At 39.3% G+C, this 20928-nt stretch overlaps 1 protein-coding gene across 3 annotated transcripts in view; it reads right to left on the reverse strand.

The window, feature by feature from the left end:
* Positions 1-20928, reverse strand: part of LOC124795037 (transcriptional protein SWT1) — a 283974-nt gene that overhangs the window by 240439 nt on the left and 22607 nt on the right. For all 3 annotated transcript variants that reach the window (XM_047258819.1, XM_047258818.1, XM_047258820.1), the window contains one exon: positions 125-617. In XM_047258819.1, the coding sequence (XP_047114775.1) occupies positions 125-617 (493 nt within the window). The remainder of the gene's footprint in view (positions 1-124; positions 618-20928) is intronic.

Consider the following 20928-nt stretch of genomic DNA (forward strand, 5'->3'; position numbering starts at 1 on the left):
TAATTATGAGCGAAGAGAGAGGAAAAAGGAACAACAAGAACATTCAGATCATACAACTCACTTTCTGGCCAAAGAATCTTTCAGTACAAAAAAGCTCATGATGCAACAAAGAAACTATTATCACCTTTTTCAGTAAAATTGCTATGCATTCCACTTTCAGCTGCCTGCGTTGACCCAGAAGCTGTAAATTTATGACTGATTTGGCCAGTATTCAGACCAGAGCTCCTGCTGACACCAGTTTGTTTTTTGGCATTTACTTGATCACAAGAAGCACTTGAATCTTCAGATTCCACCCAACGTCGCTTTAACTTAACTCTGCCAGTTCCTTGCACTTGAGATTTTCCTTGTTCATAATTTATATTGTTTCTACTAATATTAAGCCTGTTGTTCGAACAGCTAGAATTGTCTGATGTTTCATGACTGCCACAAACCGTTTCATCAATTGTCAACTCAGGATATGTAGGCTCTTCTTTCACAAAGCGACCTGTATTTAATGAAGTAGGAACCACCTTAGCCCCAGAAATAGGAGCACATCTTTCATTCGTCATTGTAATAGTCCTCTGTTCATGTGGATTGTCAGGTGACTTGGTATCAGAATTTGTACTCATACATCCAACCTGTGAAATAAGAGCTGTACTGATGTTACTGTATCATAACAGGTATGCATAAATTTAATAACACAAAATTTAATGGTTTTAAACAACAAAAGATTTGATACTGTGAGTTACAGTATTAACATATATGGTATGGAAATATAAAGTAAATAAAAATTATGACTGACACCAGCAAATCTTTTGACGTTAAAAGAAATTATTGATTTTGTGATCACGGATTTTCTACAATGTTTTGTAATGGATAAAACAAAACTAAATTTTTCCTCTTTTATGGATTAAATGTCACATAGACACTTATAACAAATAATACAGATTCATACAACACCGAGAAACAAATCATGGTAAGCACAGTTCTCAGTTAGGGAAATAATTTATTACACAGAAAAAAATAAGTTCTACATTAGAAAGCATTTTGTTACTAGAATACAGAATATAAATAGATGTCATGAAGCTCTAAGGCTGTAAAAGAACCTTTGCCAGATATAGTGAGACAGTATTTGAGCTTAAATGAAAAATGTTGTGTTTCAAGAATTGTTGCCATACAGATTTATTTATTAAAAGGTACATTAATATTTTATATGAAACTATACCTACAACAATAGTATTAAAATGAATGAAGCGAAGATGAAGACAAGTGAATCACATTCTAACAAATGAATGTTATTATTTAACTTAATTACATGAATAAAATCTGAACAAATAGTACAATAAAATTAAAAAAGATGACACATTAATTTTATAGAAATAATAACAAAAGTATTTCAACAACTTCATGTGCCCAACAATATTTTTTTTTTTAAATAAATCTTCATGGATGACAGAAAATCTGACATTTTATTGTACAAATTTATTACTATGTTCACAGGTTTTGTGAAAACTGTAAAAAGGAGAACAATCAACAGAGTTATCATAGTAGTTAATATATCAGATTTGTACTCTGTAGAAATATAGTACAAAATGCCACCTGGCCACCTAGATTCAGGTTTACAGTGATTTCCACAAATTATTTAGAGCCTTGCTGATACTTTTTTATATTAAAATGCAAAGAAGAAGAAGATAGATAATTTCCTTCTACATGTTCTCCAATTTGAATTCGTGATCAGCCTCTTACGCTGCTATCATCAGGAGGTCAATTAAATCCTAATCCACCTTTCAACAACAAGAAGGAAGAAATTTATTAAATTTAATCCATGTATGGACTATAACAATATAAAAAGATGTGTCCCAAATGAATATTTGGTAAAGTGCCAAAAATTATCACAAAGCCCCTATACTATGTTCTACTGCACAAAGTAGTTTTTGAATGCATACCACGAGATGTGACTGGACAAGCACCACAATCTATTTCAAATATATTCAATGTGTGACAAATAATTTCAAATGTATTCAACATGTAACAAGTAAAATGAAAAAGTAGGCAATGGAGAAAATTGTATATGTACAAAAAAGTGCCATGAACACTTTTTATCCAAAGTCTACAAGGTTGCTCCTAGTGTAATAGAGCTTCATAAATGGATTGAAGGAAAGAGAGCACTTAAGACTCTATAATATCATTGATGCAGCAGTTGTTGTCTATTACCCACAATCTGGAGAAAGTGGATTCACCTACAACATCAATATCAAATGGTAACATTGGTAAACACATCAAATTAATCCACTATAAAGCTGTTTATTCTCTACAAAAAAAATTAATCCACTATAATGCTTAATGTTCTCTACAAGATTGAAGTTATTTAATAGCGTATCTTGTGTAATTAGACATGGAGATCAGAAATGGTGTATGTATTCCATTGGCACCAGGTCAAATGGGAAACCACCTGCATCAGATTTGATTTCTGTGTACCTACTGAGGATGATCCTGCACTACATGGTTTTCTCCTGGACTGTGATTTGAACTTATTTGTTATCTGTTGTCAATGTTTGGCTGGCACACGGACTTGTCTTTCTGCTTAATGCAGTACTACCTTTACTCAAAGTTCAACCAACAGTTGTGTTTTCAGTGACTGAACAGATTGCATATGGGTGCAGCGAAAGTGTGGTTCTTATTCATGTGCTTTCCAGTCAAACCTAAGTGTTCTCCTGTGTGAGTTAGTCAACAAACTTAGATAGAATTGTATCAGCCAATCAGTTTTTACCTCCAGACATTTTCAGTTTTCTGTATTTCCAGGAAAGTCAAAAGCTATTACATTCTGTGATTTATTTGTAAATAATTTATCCTTGATAACACTGGTGTTGTTCAAGAAGCTGATTTAGAACAATACCAATGGCGATTTTTTGGAACTGTAACCCACCCTGTACCAGAATAGGAATTGTCAGGCCATTTTACTGTGTGTTTTAACCATGATGGCCAAGTAGTTTTGCAGACTGTAAACAGTAGCTCGAGCAGCAGCATGAGCTCATACAGAAGTTTAAAAATCTGGCAGTCTACAACTGCTTCTGGTAATCCCAGAGCACTTGGGAGTGTATCAAAATCACTTATCACTTTATTGTCCAGCAAGGGATATGAAACATCCTGAGGACTTGTCAACTTTTCTATTACTTATAAGCCTGCAGCTCTATTATCTTGGGGAAAAACTGGCCCCTTTATCTGATCCAGCATTGCTGCCCATTGGTACTATTCACTCACTTTTAAATGAACATCTTTCTACAAAAATGTGGAGGCCACTTGTTTCGAGTTCCTTCAACATTGTTAGACATCATACAGTTATGCGACACAGATCACAGACCTACAAGGCCTGAGCAGAATATGCAAGCTAACTTGTTCTTGTGGACTACCATTTGCAGCATTGTTAATACATGACGTGGGATTTGACTAGCAAGGGACAGTGAAGTATGTGCTCAAACTTTAGGACTTTATGACAGTCATGTCTTTGGCTGATGTTTTTCATATTTCTAACATTTTTGAAAGTTCTCAAACAGCTCAGGTTTACATTTACATGGGCTGTGAGACATCAAAACTGACATCTCAATTGGAAAATGGGAAATGACCTAACCTGTCTGCTGGTAACAGTTGTGTGGTCTAAGTGCCACTGGAGTGGCTCCCACTTAAATACGCAGGAATAAAATGCAATGCCAGAACATTTTTCCATCTGGCCTCAGAGACATTTTCCCAGGCTGCCCAGTTGTCAGTACTGTTTTTCTATACATGATATTAGACATAGTTGCCCACATCATCATGATGTTTGTCAACTGTGTTTTCAGCAGGGTCACAGAAAGATGTTTGTCAGACCCAACCAAGCAGTCAGCAGTCAGGTGCACCAAAGCACATAAATGACATCAAAGCTTCAAGGGTACCACCACACTGCCTTACACTGTCAGCAATGGTTCACCAACTAATGAACTGACTAACTTCATTAGTCATTGACCTCATCCACCCAGCTCCTTCCCTGTTCCCATTCCAGCGCTACACAGCACTAATTCCACCACCACACCTAGTCTTTTTATTTCTCTCCTTTTCCTTTACCCCCCTACCCACCTCTCTCACCTGCCCTCCGTCTAACCTGCAGCACTTCACTGTCTGCCACCCCTATCCTATTATCCCTCGCTCTCCCCCACCCAGTTGCCACTCCCATCATACACTGGTGCTACTGCTCGCAATGTGGCCTCAGTTGCCTCATACTGCAGTCGTGTGTGTGTGTGTGTGTGTGTGTGTGTGTGTGTGTGTGTGTGTGTGTGTGTGGGTGGTCTATTTTTTATTTTTGACAAAGGCCTTACTGGCCGAAAGCTTTATTTATGAAAGTCTTTTTTTGTGTCTATCTGCAACTCAGCATCTCCACTATATGGTGAGTAGGAAATTTCCTTCCCATAATATTGTTATATTCCATCCTGGATTTTCCATTGTTCAATACTGGACCATATAGAACTGCAAATAATGTACATGCAAGTGATCAAAATCCTTCTTTTCTTTATAGTACGCAGAATCATCCATGGAAAATGCTTTTGATTTGGATGCACATACAGTCGTTTGGTTTTCTATCTAGTATTTGGTCAACGAAATGCAGAATATTGTTCCATGAACAGACATTGTTTCTTTGTGTCTTGAACATGATTCCTTTTTTTCCCTGGACTGGGAATGATTTCTAATTTTTTTGCCCAGATTACATTAAAACAGTTGGCAGCACTGAAACATTTCAATGCCCGCCAAGAGGTATCTGCCTCCAGAAGTTTTTCTTTTAGTGTTTTTCCAGAAAAGTCATGCTCACTTTAAAATTGCCAGGGGGTCTTATGACACCATCTCCAAACCCATCATCTGCATATGCTCGGAGACTCGACTCATCGGTCTCCACTGCTGTCCATTTTACTAAAAATTATCACTTGTATCAGCTGTTACATACAAGTGGGCTATACTAGTGTAGAAAGGAAAATGAAAACAAGAGTTCACAAGTACAAATGAGGACTCTCAACACTGCCACTAACGCATAAAACTGTTGGGCACAACATTTATTATGTACCAAAACAATGGCTAATCAGTTAACACAGAATGTTGTTCTGTTTATACACACATTTATATGTGACTCTTGAAGTTTTCCCGGTGTATCGAATATTCCACAAGATTTCCACAAGATTTTAATTTTAATATTGAAATTTTGCATTTTATTGTTTTGGACACATCTGTGTGCATGTTTTACTTTTTTCACGCGTTCGTTTGCGCTCCATTGATGCAGTAATATTGTAGAGGGCCTTGGAATCGACAGGTGGCGCGCATGCTACGGTAACTTGCGCATGCGTGCCTGCGGCACTTTTACGTATAAATAGAGCGACTTGCACTAGCAATCTCCAGTGTCAAACACTTGCCTGAAGATGGCTGTAAGGTTGTCGGCTGAAATATCGTGGAAAGAAGTCGATGAGATCCGGCTGCAATCCCAAAATCTTGTGGAATACATTTATATGTATTTGTATGAGGGCTGTTAAAAAAAAAAGTGTGATCATAATTTTTTTTACAGCTGTAATTTCTTGAACTAGAATTTCATCATATGATAATGTTGGCGATACACAGGTGTACAAAATATTTTGAAATTAATTACAAAGAAAGGTAGACCCAACACTCCAGTTATTGCTCTTACAGAGAAAAACCTCAAGATCATTGCTATCATTGTGAGGGACAATCAACAAATGTCCTTATGAACACTTGCTGAAATACTGAAAATTGCATGGGGTGCCACACACAATTCAGTGGCAAAGATAGGTTTGAGCATGGTGGATTCCAAGACTGCTGATACCTGAACAAAAGAACATTCATGTGCACTTGAGTTGATGTTAGAGGAAGACCTAGAGTTTCTTTCAAAAGTAATCACTGCTGATGAAACTTGGTTACATCATTTTGATCCAGAGAGCAAACTGCATGGCTCATTGTAGAAATCCCTTCATCAACGCCTCCTGGAAAGTGGTTGTTTCTGTTGGGAAAGTTATAGTGATCTAATTTTTCAAAACTTATGGAATGGTTTAGTAACATGTTCTAGTTCCACACACATCAGTAATGGACAATACTACAGGGTTTTCCTGAAAACTTTGCAAGTCCATATCAGGTGCCGAAGACCACATATCTAGGAAACAGGCTGGATGCTGCATCACAATAATGGACGTCCACGAATTGCAAATGTTGTTACTGAACACCGTGCAAAAATCAGTGTGAACTGCATCCCTCACCCACCCTACTACCTGGATTTAGCCCTGTATGACTTTTTTCTATTCCATAACCTGAAGAAACTCCTTCACGCAGAACATTTTCCATCATCAGAAGCAGTAGTGAAGGCAATTCTGAAAGACCTTTCGAAGAACTGTTTCAAACATGCTGGAACAAATTCATCGCATCCAAAGGAGATTGTTTTGAGAAGGACCATCAAAATTATGAGGATGAGTGAAGGTATGCTGTCAAAAAAAATTATGATCATTTTTCATTGAACAGCCCTCATATGTACATATGTATGTACATTTACAAAACTTCTTTGAAGATTGCTGTAAACTTATTTTAATATTTAATCTATACTCAGAAAATGTCTCACAATTAAGTTGACATACACACATTTTCGACAAGTTACCAAATTTGTGACAACAGTACAACGAAATAGGACATGAGACGAAGTGTTTCTCTGAATGTAGATTAAATATTAAATTAAATTCTCAGTACTCTTTCAAAAAGTTACTGAAATGAATGGTAGGTTACAAAACTCTGTATTGACACAAAAACACAAGTTTCTGTGACCAAAAGAATACACAAACTGATAACCTTGATATACCTGTATATCTTAATAGTCTCATTTCATTAAATCTGTACATAGCAGTCTACCCTATGAAACCATAATGACTGCTAAAAATATGCCTGTTCTTACCTGTGTTGGTTAAAAACTATCTCAGTATCATTTACCAATGCTTACGAGCAATTCGATAAGTCTTGTGTCATTGGTTATTGTGGCATTAAGAAGCTCCTGAGAGAGAATGGTCCACCATTTAGTTATTCCTAGGAGACCACCGGAAAGGATCATTAAGTTCAAGTTACAAAATATCATAGTATCACTATATCATCTGTATAGTATCAACATTAATTAGCTAAGTCAGAAGTATTTGGCAGACCATTAACTACAAGTCAATAGAATGTCATCCATAACATCATGGTCCAGGCAAGAGTGACACTTGGTAAAAGCCAAACCTACAGCACTTGCATTCCTCTCACAACTGCCTCCTAAGGCTTGAATACACGGTACACACTTAGCTACATGGACCTGAAGAGGTACTGTCTTTTCACATTCATAATATGATCCAAAAATGTCAGTTTCTGCCTCTGCATATTTTTCAGTAGTAGCAATTGAGAGGCCCAACAACAATATGTGGTGTTTGTCGCAAGGTCCAGACTTCTCGCGTACTGTTGAAATTTCAACTAATGCAACAATTGCAATAGGCTCGATGTAGTTTCATGTGAACTGAGTTCGAGTCCTGGTCGAGGCACACATTTTCAACATGTCCCCAATGAAGTATATCAACGCCCGTTTGCAGATAGGGTGTCCATTTCATTATCATTTCGTTTCTAGCAAAGCTGCATGGTCATCAACGGTAACTGTTCTTTCAGGAACAGATACTACTGTCATATATAGTTAAAATATGGCTTCCCGGCCATTGACCTTCTTGTGCGAACGCACACGCTATGCCCGAACTCGTACTGCACTTGGTAGATTAATCTGCCACGAGTAATGAGTATGATGGGCAAACATCTATTAGGCGCACTATGAATGTAGTGGTATGGACATGTTGGGAATGTGGGTCTCAAAGAGAGCGTGCCAATGGATAAGTCCCTGCAGGCACACTATCCTCTGTGCCCTCAATGGCTCAGATGGATAGAGTGTCTGCCATGTAAGCAGGAGATCCCTGGTTCGAGTCCTGGTCGGGGCACACATTTTCAACATGTCCCCAATGAAGTATATCAATGCGGGTTTGCAGCTAGGGTGTCCATTTCATTATCATTTCCTCTTTAATAGTGTCTGCAATGGAAATTATTTGATTCTTAGCTGAAGTTGCATGAGGTAGTATAGCCTCCACATCAACTTCACTGCCCACTTCAGTTCCTACACGTACAAGTGCTTGGGTTACCTATCTGAAACCTGAGCCATGAACCATACTGAATGGTCTAAGGTCTTCACAGCACGTAATTACCACTGAATCACAAACTGTACACTTGGGGGTCACAGGAACATAATAGTGACATTGCTCTGTGCCCCATTTTCATTTGGTGGAGCACTTTTTTTTCTCACAGTGGAGTTGGCATTAACAAGAATACAACAATTTTGTTTGCACTTTGCAAACTATGTACGTGGGCTACAGCATTGAACTTTTTCCAGGCATCAGTCTTACTCTTGTGGAGCACATTTACAACTGTATTCACTGCATCACTTAATTTTTATCTTATTCCATCCAAAATCTCACAAAACACAGCTTCATTAGAGGTCTCTAATCCCAAGAGTAGGCCATTTTCACCCTGACAGTGCCACACTACATCAACAAAATAATGCACTCAATTTCCATAGTAAGTTACACTTCATCTCACACTCTTGCACGCTTCAGCAAGAAGGAAACAGTCAACAATTATTAGCATGCAACCGCAGCGCCACTGTACTCAGACTGTTCACACACGCGGAACTATAGCTAACCGGTACAGCATTGACATAACAGCAGCACCCTGATTTCTAATGTATTCAAACCCTCTATATTGAACTCACATTAACTGAAAAAGAAAATTTACTGCCTTTCAGCATATCATTGTCTCCATGAAGCTCATGGTAGCCTGAGGTGTCGTTGGTGAAGCATCAGATTTATTTTGTATCAGTGCACACATACACACACACACTTTGTGGCACATCAGATACAAACTGTGGATGCAGAAAATGGCACAGCAGTAGCAGTGCTTAAGCACTGTGCTACCACTCAACCTGAAGTTTTAAAGCCCATCACTGCTATAAGGATGGGTATCAATCATCATGGGATGTTTCTTTCCAGACGCCCCCACTGCAGAGCCTACTCTTTGGTACAGGCCTGACATGCACATTGCTGTAAAAGCATTTCGCTGTTCATAGTGCATAATTTTATGGTACAGAGAAAAGAAAAATATGTCAAACATACAGCCTTACAAGCTCTATATTAATGTATTACATCTCTGAGAGTCAAAAAGGAAGCATGGGATTTCATGCATTTATTACTGTTGGCTGACAATGGAAGACATTTGTAATCCCTCAACCCCCCCCCCCCCCCACCCCCCACCCCCGCCCAGAATTAGTGGTATAGGTTGCATATGGCTTATATACACCTCGTGATTGCTTATCCAGAAAGCTGCAGTATTTCCTTCCAGCAGTCAGCAAAAAGCAAAACAGCCAACCTAAGAGTCCTTCCAGCAGTTAGCAAATGGCAAAATAGCCAACCTGAGATAAATCACAATTTACAGCATTCAGCTTTAGGACAATATCATCCAAGTTCTGTTTGAATGAATCCACAATATGTAGAAAAGCTCTGAACAACTGAATTAGAAACACTCATCTAGTAACATGTAGTACACTTCAACACCCATACAGTAGTCTCTATGTATTGTGGCTTGACCAAATATGGCACCAAAATTGTTGGAGGAGCTATCCTAATCCATGATTGCTAAATCAATACCCATAACCCAATCCATGATTGCTAAATAAATACCCATAACCCAATAAGATAAGATGGAGGTGGATCCACTATACGTATGTATTGCTCCATGCATCTAAGACATGTCCAAAAAAGTTGAAGTCAGGTAATTTAGGGGCACACTAGCAGCCTAATGTCCGTGTAGTAGTTTTCCCAAAGCATTTTGATGCAATTCCACAAGAACAGTGCATTTTGTTCAATTACTCCTTGGCCCATACCTTCCATGTGCACAGTGTTGTGGAGATGAGTGGAAAATAGTACATGTCATTCCATTTAAAAAAAAAAAAAAAACACCTCAGAACAGGTATGCAAAACTTACTTACATTGATAAACCTGACTGCGTTTTGTGTACAAATTTGTTGTCTGTTTTTAAAGAAAATAACATATCTGCACGAATTAAGATGTATTTTCCAAGCAGCATTAAATCACATAAATCTCAGCACAAGGTATCTGTCTATGAAATTCAAACAGCTGTATGTAGTAGTTCTCAAGTTGATGGTGTGTATTTTTTGGTCCCAGTAAAATCTTTAACATAGTCCACATTGTTATTTAGTAAAATGAATACACACTTACAGAATATCACAAAAGATTTGCAATGGGCTGAGTTCCAAAGTTAGATGCATTATGGAGACCCTTAGGGAATAGCACTCAAGAGCTGGAAAAAAGTTCAACATGTGCTCAGTATGTTTGCATGGGAGAGGTCTCATTCGAGACATGTGGAAGGCCCTGCCTGAGGATAATGAAGGTTCATGGTGCAGTCATCTGAAATTTGTGGGCTCATATCAGAACCAATTACGCCTGTCACTTGGATTTTTGAGGCATCTTCACTTCCGATGGAAAGTTGGTAAAAGTTGTGAAGACTACTGGTCTTGCTCATGAAGTGCAAGAAGAGCTTACAATTTGCAGTGTTGTATCCAGAATTGATGAGGGTCCTTTGCCAACTAGACGGTCTCACCCAGAGGCTTCATCAATTCTGTGACAACCTTCATTGCAGACTTCTGAACCGGCATTATGAAGTGGAGAATTGTAGAATTCCTTTTTTAGGTCAGGGGTGCACAACACAGAGGAAGCAAGTAATCAGGTAGCAAAATACATGTGGAGAGCACACTGTTGTTCTCACCCCCCTGCCCCCCACCCCAAGTGAGTGATAGTTTGAGGTCCTTAGAAACTGCTGTGCTCAAATTGTACTAGCAACCAAGAGCTGGATGAAACCTGAAGTAGAAAAGTCCACAGTATTTAATGAGACATTGCACCTACATTGAACAGACAGGTTAGGCATCATAGGGGGCAAGGTGTCCATTGCAATCCCCAAAAATGTTATGGCCATTGAGTTTTAAACTGAGTCTAAAAACAGTGATGTTATCTGGATGGTAGGTCTAGCTTCACTCAAACTAATCATCAGATGTTTTTAGCAGCCACCCGATCCCGTTGTAACAGTTGTCAAGTCATTCAAAGAAAGTTTACACTCAGCAGCCTGGAAGTATCCTGATCATTCGATATTAGTTGGAGACAACTTTAACCCACTGTGTCTACTGCGATGACAACAGATTAACTGCAGGTCATATGGGTAGACAGTCTCGCAAAGTAGTTGTGAATGCTCTCTCCAAAAACTGCCATGAGCAACTAGTGCAACAATCCACATGCAATAGAAATTTTTTAGAAATTGTAGCTCAACAAAGCTGACTTTATCAAAAGTTTCAGAACAGAGACAGGGGTTGATGCTCATGATGTCACTGTACCCATGACGGTTATAAAGTGAATAAATCCATTAAGAAGGAAAGGAGAGTCTTCATGCTGGGATGACTAGAAAAGGAGTCATTAGCATCCTATTTGGACACAGAATGGAAGTCATTTAGTTGCAATATGATGGACATAGAGAAATTTTGTCCGGTCTTTAAACAGATTCTAAATTGTGCTTGAGTGAAGTACATGCTGCATCAGTGGATTATGGATGAATGAGACCCTTCATCATTTAATAACCAAATTTGGAAGATGCTGAGGAAACAGAGATTGCTGTGCGTTCAGCTCAAAATAGACATAGAAGTGTCAATAGCAAAACTTAGTAGAAACATGTATTTTTATAAAATTATCTATGTGCAAAGCACACAAAAACCTCTTACTGTCTTATGTTTCAAAAGATCTTTCTGAGAACCCCAGTAAAGTATGGTCCTATGGAAAGTCACTTAGTGAGTCGAAGGCTTTTATTCTGTCACTCGTCAACCAGTCTGTTGTGGCAATAGAATACAGCAAAATGGAGGCCAAAATTTTAAATTTTGCATTTAAAAAATCATTCACACTGAAAGCCAACAGCCATAACATCATTTGAACAGTGCACAAACTCCCATATGGAGGACACAGACAAGGCACTGAAAACAAATTACTCGCTTTGTCCAGGTGAATCCCAATTTGGTTTCATGGCACTGACCCCTTACTTGGCTTGCATTTATAGTAAATCTCTTGCCCTGCATAAACAGCAAGCGACTGGAAAAAAAGAACAGGGCATTCCAGTATATAAGAAGGTGAAAGAACAGAGCTACAAAATTACACACACAAATGTCCTTAACCTCAGTTTGCTGAAGAATTGTTGAGCATATTCAAAGTTCAAACACAATAAATTTCCTTGAAAGAGAAAAGTTCCTGTCCACAAATCAGCACCACTCATGGGAATCTCAGCTTTTCCTTTTCTCGCGTAAGATCTGTCAAACTATGAATGAAAACAACAGGCAGATTCCATAGTTCTAGATTTCCAGAAAGGATTTGAGACAAACCTACACTGAAGACTGTTAACCAAAATGCATGCATAGAGAATCGGTTCTTAGATATGTGAGCGGCCTGAAGAATTTTAAGGTAATAGAAACCAGTATGCTGTCCTTGATGGTAAGTGTCAATCAGAGGTAACGGTATCATCAGGAGTGGCCCAAGGAAGTGTGACAAGACTGCTTGTTCTCTATAAACATAGACAATCTGTCGGACAGGGTAAGCATCAATCTGTAACTAATGATGCTGTAGTAATGGGAACATTTTGGTGTTGAGTGATTGTAGGAGAATACAGGATGACTTGCACAGAATTTCTATTTGGCGTGACAAATGACATCTAATGCTGAGTGTGCAGAAGTGTGAGTTAATGCAGCTGAATAGGAAAAACAATCCTATAATGCTCAAATATAGTATTAATGGTGTGCTGCTTCACACAGTCACATCAAGTAAATATCCAGCATAATGTTGCAAGGTGACACGAAATAAAATGAGCACATAAGGTTGGTTGTAGGGGCATCGAGTGGTCAACATTGGTTAACTGGGTGAATTCTAGGGCCTGTAAATCATCTATAAAGGAGACCTTGCACAGAACACTTACATGACACACCGTGGAATGCTGCTCGAGCGTTTGGGATTTCCAGCAGGTTAGATTAAAGGAAGAATTCATACAAGAATTTCAGGTATGTGTTGGTAGATTTGTTACCAGTAGGTCTGATCCAGATGTGAGTGTTACAGAAATGCTGTTCTTTATGAAAAATACTACTGGCAAAGTTTAGAGAAGTGGCATTTGTGACACACTGCAGACCAGTCAGTGAAGACAAGTACAACGTATCAGGGATCATAAAAAAGCATATAGACAGTCGTTTCTCCATTTCTCCATCTGGGAGTGGGAAAGAAACAGAATGACAAGCAATGGTACTATGTACCCTCCACCATGCACAGTATGGCAGCTTGCAGGGCGTGTATGTAGATATAAATCCCATCCCCCAATTACATATACATCACATAATTACTGCAATAATAAAATTAAAATGATTCAGAGATATACAAGCAATCCCAAATTTACTTGCAAGTAAAATATGAGGTGGGACTTTCTATGCTGTTTTACTAAGTACCCTCCATTCCACATCATATAGTGACTTGGTGAGTTCAAACGTAAGTGGCAAAATACTCATGACTTCATTAATGGAGGTATATAGCCCACAAGGAATTGTAGAAGGACTGTTCCTAGTCACAATGTATTTAAATAGCATGGTAGAAAACATTTCTCAGAAGACTGGAACGTACTGATGACAAGAACTTGATGAAAATATTGTTATCTGGCCCAAAATAAATACAGATGTACCATAAAAAGCATACAAAAATGAAAAGATCCAATATTTTTTCATCAAAATGGTTGGTGATCAGTTGCAATCATCGAATACATACACTATGCGATCAAAAGTATCTGGACACATGGCTGAAAATGACTTACAAGTTCGTGGCGCCCTCCATCGGTAATGCTGGAATTCAAAATGGTGTTGGCCCACCCTTAGTCTTGAAGACACCTTCCACTCTCACAGGCAAACACTCAATCAGGTGCTGGAAGGTTTCTTGGGGAATGGCAGCCCATTCTTCACAGAGTGCTGCATTGAGGAGAGGTATTAATGTCAGTCAGTGAGGCCTGGCACGAAGTCAATGTTCCAAAATATCCCAAAGGTGTTCTATAGGAGTCAGGTCAGGACCCTGAGCAAGCCAGTCCATTACAAGGATGCTATTGTCGTGTAACCACTCCGCCACAGGCCGTGCATTACGAACAGGTGCTTGATCATGTTGAAAGATGCACTCGCCATCCCCGAATTGCTCTTCAACAGTGGGATTAAGAAGGCGCTTAAAACATCAATGCAGGCCTATGCTGTGATAGTGCCATGCAAAACAACAAGGGGTGCAAGCCCCCTCCACGGAAAACACGACCACACCGTAACACCACCACCTCCGAATTTTACTGTTGGAACTACACACGCTGGCAGATGACGTTCACTGGGCATCTGCCATACCCATACCCTGCCACTGGAGCGCTACATTATGTACCATGATTTGTCACTCCACACAATGTTTTTACATTGTTCAATCGTTCAATGTTTACACTCCTTACACCAGGCGAGGTGTCGTTTGGCATTTAACGGGATGATGTGTGGCTTATGAGCAGCCGCTTGACCATGAAATCCAAGTTTTCTCACCTCCTGACTGACTGTCATAGTACTTGCAGTGGATCCTGATGTAGTTTGAAATTCTTATGTGATGGTCTGAATAGATGTCCGCCTGTGCACACTGTGACCCTCTTCAACGTCGGCGGTCTCTGTCAGTCAACAGACGAGGTCAGCCTGTACGCTTTTGTGCTGAACGCGTCTCTTCATGTTTCCACTTGACTATCACATCAGAACCAGTGGACCTAGGGTGTTTAGGAGTATGGAAATCTTGCATACAGACGTATGACACAAGTGACATCCAATCAACTGACCGCGTTCTAGGTCTGTGAGTTCCGCAGAGCACCCCATTCTGCTTTCTCACGATGTGTAATGACTAGTGAGGTTGGTGATATGGAGTACCTGGCAGTAGGTGGTAGCACAATGCACCTAATATGAAAAATGTATGTTTTTTAGGGGGGTCCGGATACTTTTGATCACAAAGTGTAGTTGTGTACCTGGGATGATAAACAGAAGGCAGAGGCAAAGACTTACTGCAAATATGTTAAGGAAATGTAGTTCACACATGAAGGAGTCTCCTGCGCACAACAAATTGCAAGTATTGTTAATTGATAAAATGCCCCAATTGGAAATACTACAAAAAAGGCACTCTGTGTTCCAAATTGAGTTACTCACAAATCTATAATAGCTAGCATTTCAATATGAGTCAATCTAAACATTGCTATCTACTATGAAGATAAAATTCGAAAAATTCAGGCTTATACAGCCTTGGGACTGAAGACCACCACCTCAACAACAACAACAACAACAACAACAGCAACAAAGAGAGGTATGTACTCCAATTATTTCTATGTGCCGTCTACGTATGAAATAAGAGCAAGGGAAACTATTGCAATAACAGTATGTAGCCTCCCTCACATAACATAAACAAATGTACAGTTAGCTAGTTATTACTATGTTCCAGGGATCAACTGTATGACCTCCTTCTATGATAGTAGAACAAGTTAGTTTTACAATCATCATACATTTGCTCAAAAGGGACATTCACAGACTGGCCCTCTTCTATTTTCCTCATATTTACAGGATGTAAAGATAAATGCCAGAACATCAATTTCCTAAACCAGCATGACAAAATTTTAAGAACATAAAAAAAATAAAAACTTGAAAAAAATCACATTTGAAGTTCAAAACATTTCCAGTTGCTGTTAAATGAAAAACACTATTACATTACCAACATACTCACCGGTAGGTGAATACAGAGCACAATAGGATTGTAATCATAAAGTTACTAGTTTGAATCTCGTTATGAGCACCTTTTTTCTCATCATCATCATCTTGGACAGTTTCCAGCCACTGGCTGGGTCTGTCGGGAACACAAGCCTCTCCACCGTGTTCTGTCTTTCCACCATTCCCCCTCTTCCACCTTCGTCCAGTTCTCTCCTCTTCTCATCACACATTCCTTCACTCCCTTCACCCATCTATCTCTTGGTCTTCCTCTGGGCCTCTTCCCCTCCAGTTGCAGATCAAACATCCTCTTTGGAATTCGTCCCTCATCCATTCTCTTCATGTGTCCATACCACTGCAGTCTTGATTTTTCTATCCTGTCCTGTACTGGTTCCTCCTTTAGTCTTTCCCTCACATACAAATTTCGCAATCTGTCTCGTCTTGTTACACCCAACCTGCTCCTCTGGAACTTCATTTCACTAGCCTGTATTCTACTTTTGTCGCTTTTGTGCATTACCCATGTCTCACTTCCGTATGTCAATATGGGGACAAAGTAGGTTCGGTATATAATTCCCTTGGATTTCTGTGGCACCTCCTTGCTCCAAATAAGCCCCCTAATGCATTTGTAGAACTGCCCTGCTTTTCTGCATCTTTCATTTATTTCCATTGCGTTTCCCCCCTTACTTTCAATCACGCTTCCCAGGTACTTGAAGTTCTCTACCACTTGTAGTTTTTCCCCTCCACAAGTTATATCCACATTTGGCCTATTCTTCTTCCTTGTTGTGACGATTATTTCACTTTTCTTTGCAGAGAAATGCATTCCATATTGTGCTGCCGTTGCCTCCCATGCATCTAACTGCTCTTGCACCTCCTTCACGCAATTTCCCCATAACATCAGGTCATCGGCAAAAAGCACTGCTTTCATTTTATGATCTCCAATTGCATCTGATACTTGCTGTAGGATTTCATCCATAACAATAATAAACAATAAAGGCGAAAGTGCACTTCCCTGTCGCAGCCCATTTTCCAGCTTGAACCATGCAGTACGTTCCCTCCCCACTTTCACACAACTCTCACTTCCCTCATACATTTTTCTGACTTTTCGTGTAATCTCTTCATCTATCCCTTTTGCGCTCAGCACATCCCAGAGCTTGTCCCTACAGATACTATCATACGCCTTCTCAATATCCAAAAAGGCCATGATTAAGTCCTTCCCGTACTCATAGTGCCTTTCCTGCAGTTGCCTTACCGCAAATATGAGGTCCGTTGTTGATCTTCCCGGTCTGAAACCGTACTGCTCCTCTTGCAGTCTACTTTCAATACTGCTTCTTATTCTCTTCTCCAGCATCTTTTCATAGATTTTTCCACAGTGGCATAGCAGGGTGATTCCTCTGTAGTTCTCACATCTCCTTTTATCCCCTTTCTTGAAGATCGGGACTATAATTCCTTTCTTCCAATCCTCAGGAATTCTGTTCTCCTTCCACACCACCCTCAGCACTCTGTATAGCCACTGGGTTCCTACTTCTCCTGCTGCTCGTATCGTATCCACTGTTACTTCGTCCCAACCTGGTGCCTTGCCCCCTTTCATCCTCTTTATGGCTTCTTCCACTTCATTCCAAGTTAGATCATCAATTTCCCCACTATTATAATCGTCTGCTGCCTTAGGCTCTCCATCGCTGTTAGTTACCTGCTTGGCAGCATTCAACAGATCTTCAAAGTACTCCTTCCAAATCTTTTTGAGCTCATGCATTTCCTCCACAACTCTTCCATTATTATCCATGATCCTCAGGCACTCGCTTCTGTCATTCCTCTTATTTCTTACCATGGTGTAAAGTACTTTTTTGTTCCCTTCACTGTCCTCTTCTAACGTTCTTGTCCATTTTTCCATCCACTTCTTCTTCTCCGCCCTTACTATGGTCTGTGCCGCTTTCTTGCTTTCCTTATATTTTACCCTAGCTTCCTCTGTTCGGGTCTGGAACCATTCTCTGAAGGCTTTGTTCTTTCGAAGTACTGCCTCTTTACATATGTTGTTCCACCATGGGGTTTCCCTACTTCTCCTCTTTGTGCTAGTTCTTCCGCACACAGTCTCAGCTGCCTCAACTAGAGCCCTCTTAAAATCGCCCCATTCTTCTTCCACTGTTCTCTGATCTTCCTTTGGCAGCTTCTTCCTGATCAGTGTCTGGTACTGGGTCCTCCGTTCATCCTCTTTCAGCATCCATGTCTTCAAACTTTTCTCCTGTATATCTGTTGTCCTCCTATCTTTTTTCTCTCTTAGGGTGGCTACCAACAGCCGATGGTCGCTGTCTAAGGCCTCAGATGGTATGACCTTAACATCTGTGAGGCTGCTCATCATCTGCCTATCCACTAGTACATAGTCTACTACTGAAGTTTGGGACCAGTCCCCACTGTACCAAGTTATTTTGTGACTACTCCTCTTCTTGTACCACGAATTTGCGATCGCCAGCCCATTCCTCTTGCAGAATTCCAGCAACAATTTTCCTTCTCTATTTCGGTTCCCCCAGCCCTCTGGTCCCATTATCTCCTCGAATCCTTTCCTGTCTGTGCCAACATGTGCATTGAGGTCCCCTATTATAATCTGATTTCCTCCATTTAGCTGCTTTTGCATGTCATCTTCAAATTCCTCCTTCTCCTTTTTTGTACACCCCACCTGTGGGGCATATGCTTGGATGATTTCAATGCTTTTTCCTTTCACCCGTACTCTGGCTTTTATCATTCGATCATTGATACCTTCCACCTCCTCCTGCAGACCCTCTCTGACCACTATTGCCACTCCATTTCTTTCCCTCTCATTCCCTATCCAGTACAGTTTACATCCTTTACTTAGTGGTTTTTCACCAACTCCTCTCCACCTAGTCTCAGCAAGTCCCAAGATGTCCAATTTCCTCCTTTCCATCATTTCTACAATTTCTTCTAACTTCCCAGTTAGAGTCCTTACGTTTAAGGTGCCCAGCCGTAAACCATTTCGTAATCCTTTTCCATTGCTTGGTCCGTTTCTTTTAAATCCGTTCCGTGATCCGAGGCATGTTCCCTTTTTGAAAGCAGTTGATTTATCCACTACTGGCTTGCTAGGCCTATCGCAGCTTCACCAGAGCCCCGTTAGCCGTCACGTTTCAGGGTTCCCATAGGGCCTTCTCAGCTACCGTAGCGGTCCTGGGGCACACGAAGTCCCCGCTGTACATCGCCCCTAAAGGCAATCCACTACTTTGTGCCGTTGCCCATCTCCCACGACTTGGACGAGGGGTTGGACTTATGGGAGATCACCTTTTTTCTCTTTTATTTAAATTCCATTTTTATTAAGAAACAGAAATATTAATTAACAAATACTGAATCATAATTTTTCAGTAAAAATAACACCTTTTTAACTGTGTGTCATATGAAAATAAATTAAAATTATATAGACACATGGGAAATACCTTTCTGTTAAATGAAAAAATTATCTACATCTACGATGTGGTTCAGATTCCAGAAATCAATACGGTTTTTATTTTCTATTTGAAGCTTTGCATTTTTGTACTCAATTTTCATTTATTGTGAATACTTGCTTCTTCATAAGAACAGTAACTAAAAATAAAAAGGTTTTATTTTCATTTGAAAATATTATAATTCATTATTTATTAAGTAACATTTTCTTTTGTTAATAAATACAGAATTTTAATGAAAGTAAATACATATTTATAATTCTAGTGAGATTTGAACCAGCAATTCAGCTGAGCTCAGAAATCTTCTAATCTTCAAAAATGACTATTTTTTAGTTTCTGGGAACTGTGTCATACTGCTTTAGGAAATATTGTCCTGGCACTGAGCTTCACATCTCATAAATACAAAGAAAATAGAAGATGACCAGTCCATAAGGTCTCCTTGTCAGTGAAAAATAGGACACCATGCTATCCATTAACATTATTTCTTAAGCAACAGCTTTTTAGCGTACAGTGATTTACATCTCACCATGATCAACTTCCTTTCTCTCTCTCTCTCTCTCTCTCTCTCTCTCTCTAATACAACCTACTGCCTACTGCTACCATTACTACTACTAATACCACATATTTACATTTAGAAATCCTGCTATGTAGTGAAAGCAGTTGTCAAACAGAAGTGATTTCAGTTTATATTTAAAATTAATTTTGTTACCTAATAAACTCTGTATGTATGTCACAGGGTAAAGAAGACTATTACTTTTAGGCTGAAAATCTTTCTGTCCCACACTAATATTGTGACAAGGCATTTACCCTTCTAGTATTACATTTACAAATGTTACTGTTGTTGGAGAATTGTGACTGACTGTTGACAGCAAATTTCATAACAGAACAACCATGCTGTGAGACTACTGTCAGCTGTGCCAACAGTTTTCTAGAGTGGACACCACATACAAATATTACCTTTAATACACATATCTGGGCAACTAACACCTTTTCCCCTAAATGACAAGTTATCATAGTCTATGATACCTTAAGATATTAGTGAATGAAAATATTGAAAATTAGTCAATGTTTTGATATTTTCATCACCAAAATCTCATATTATTTATAACGAAAAAGAACTTAAATATTTAAGAAGTCGTGTAATGTGCAACTTCCAGTTCAGGTTCTTGTCACTATAAACACCTAAAAAATTAGGATATTCTGTTACATTTACCAATTTACCCTCATGCATTATTCTAATGGTGCAGTACTTAATTACAAGTTGTGTGTTTTACTTAAATTCTATGACAGTCCATTTGCAAAGAAGCAGTTACTAATTTTTCACATACACACAAATTTTTACACACACAAAGACATGATAGTTTTTGGGTAGCAGATTAGAGATGTGCAAGAATACAATTTCGATGTATGTACTGTTAAGGTCTTGAGGTTTTTGTGCACATATTTGAACTATGTAGACAGCCTAATAGTGGCAGGTGCAGGGTGACACGGACCCACCTACATCCTGTAGCAAAGCTTTGAACATATTGTCTTCCAAGAGGACTATTTAGT

This window comes from Schistocerca piceifrons, chromosome 4 (genome assembly GCF_021461385.2).
Source record: "Schistocerca piceifrons isolate TAMUIC-IGC-003096 chromosome 4, iqSchPice1.1, whole genome shotgun sequence".
Lineage (NCBI taxonomy): Eukaryota > Metazoa > Arthropoda > Insecta > Orthoptera > Acrididae > Schistocerca > Schistocerca piceifrons.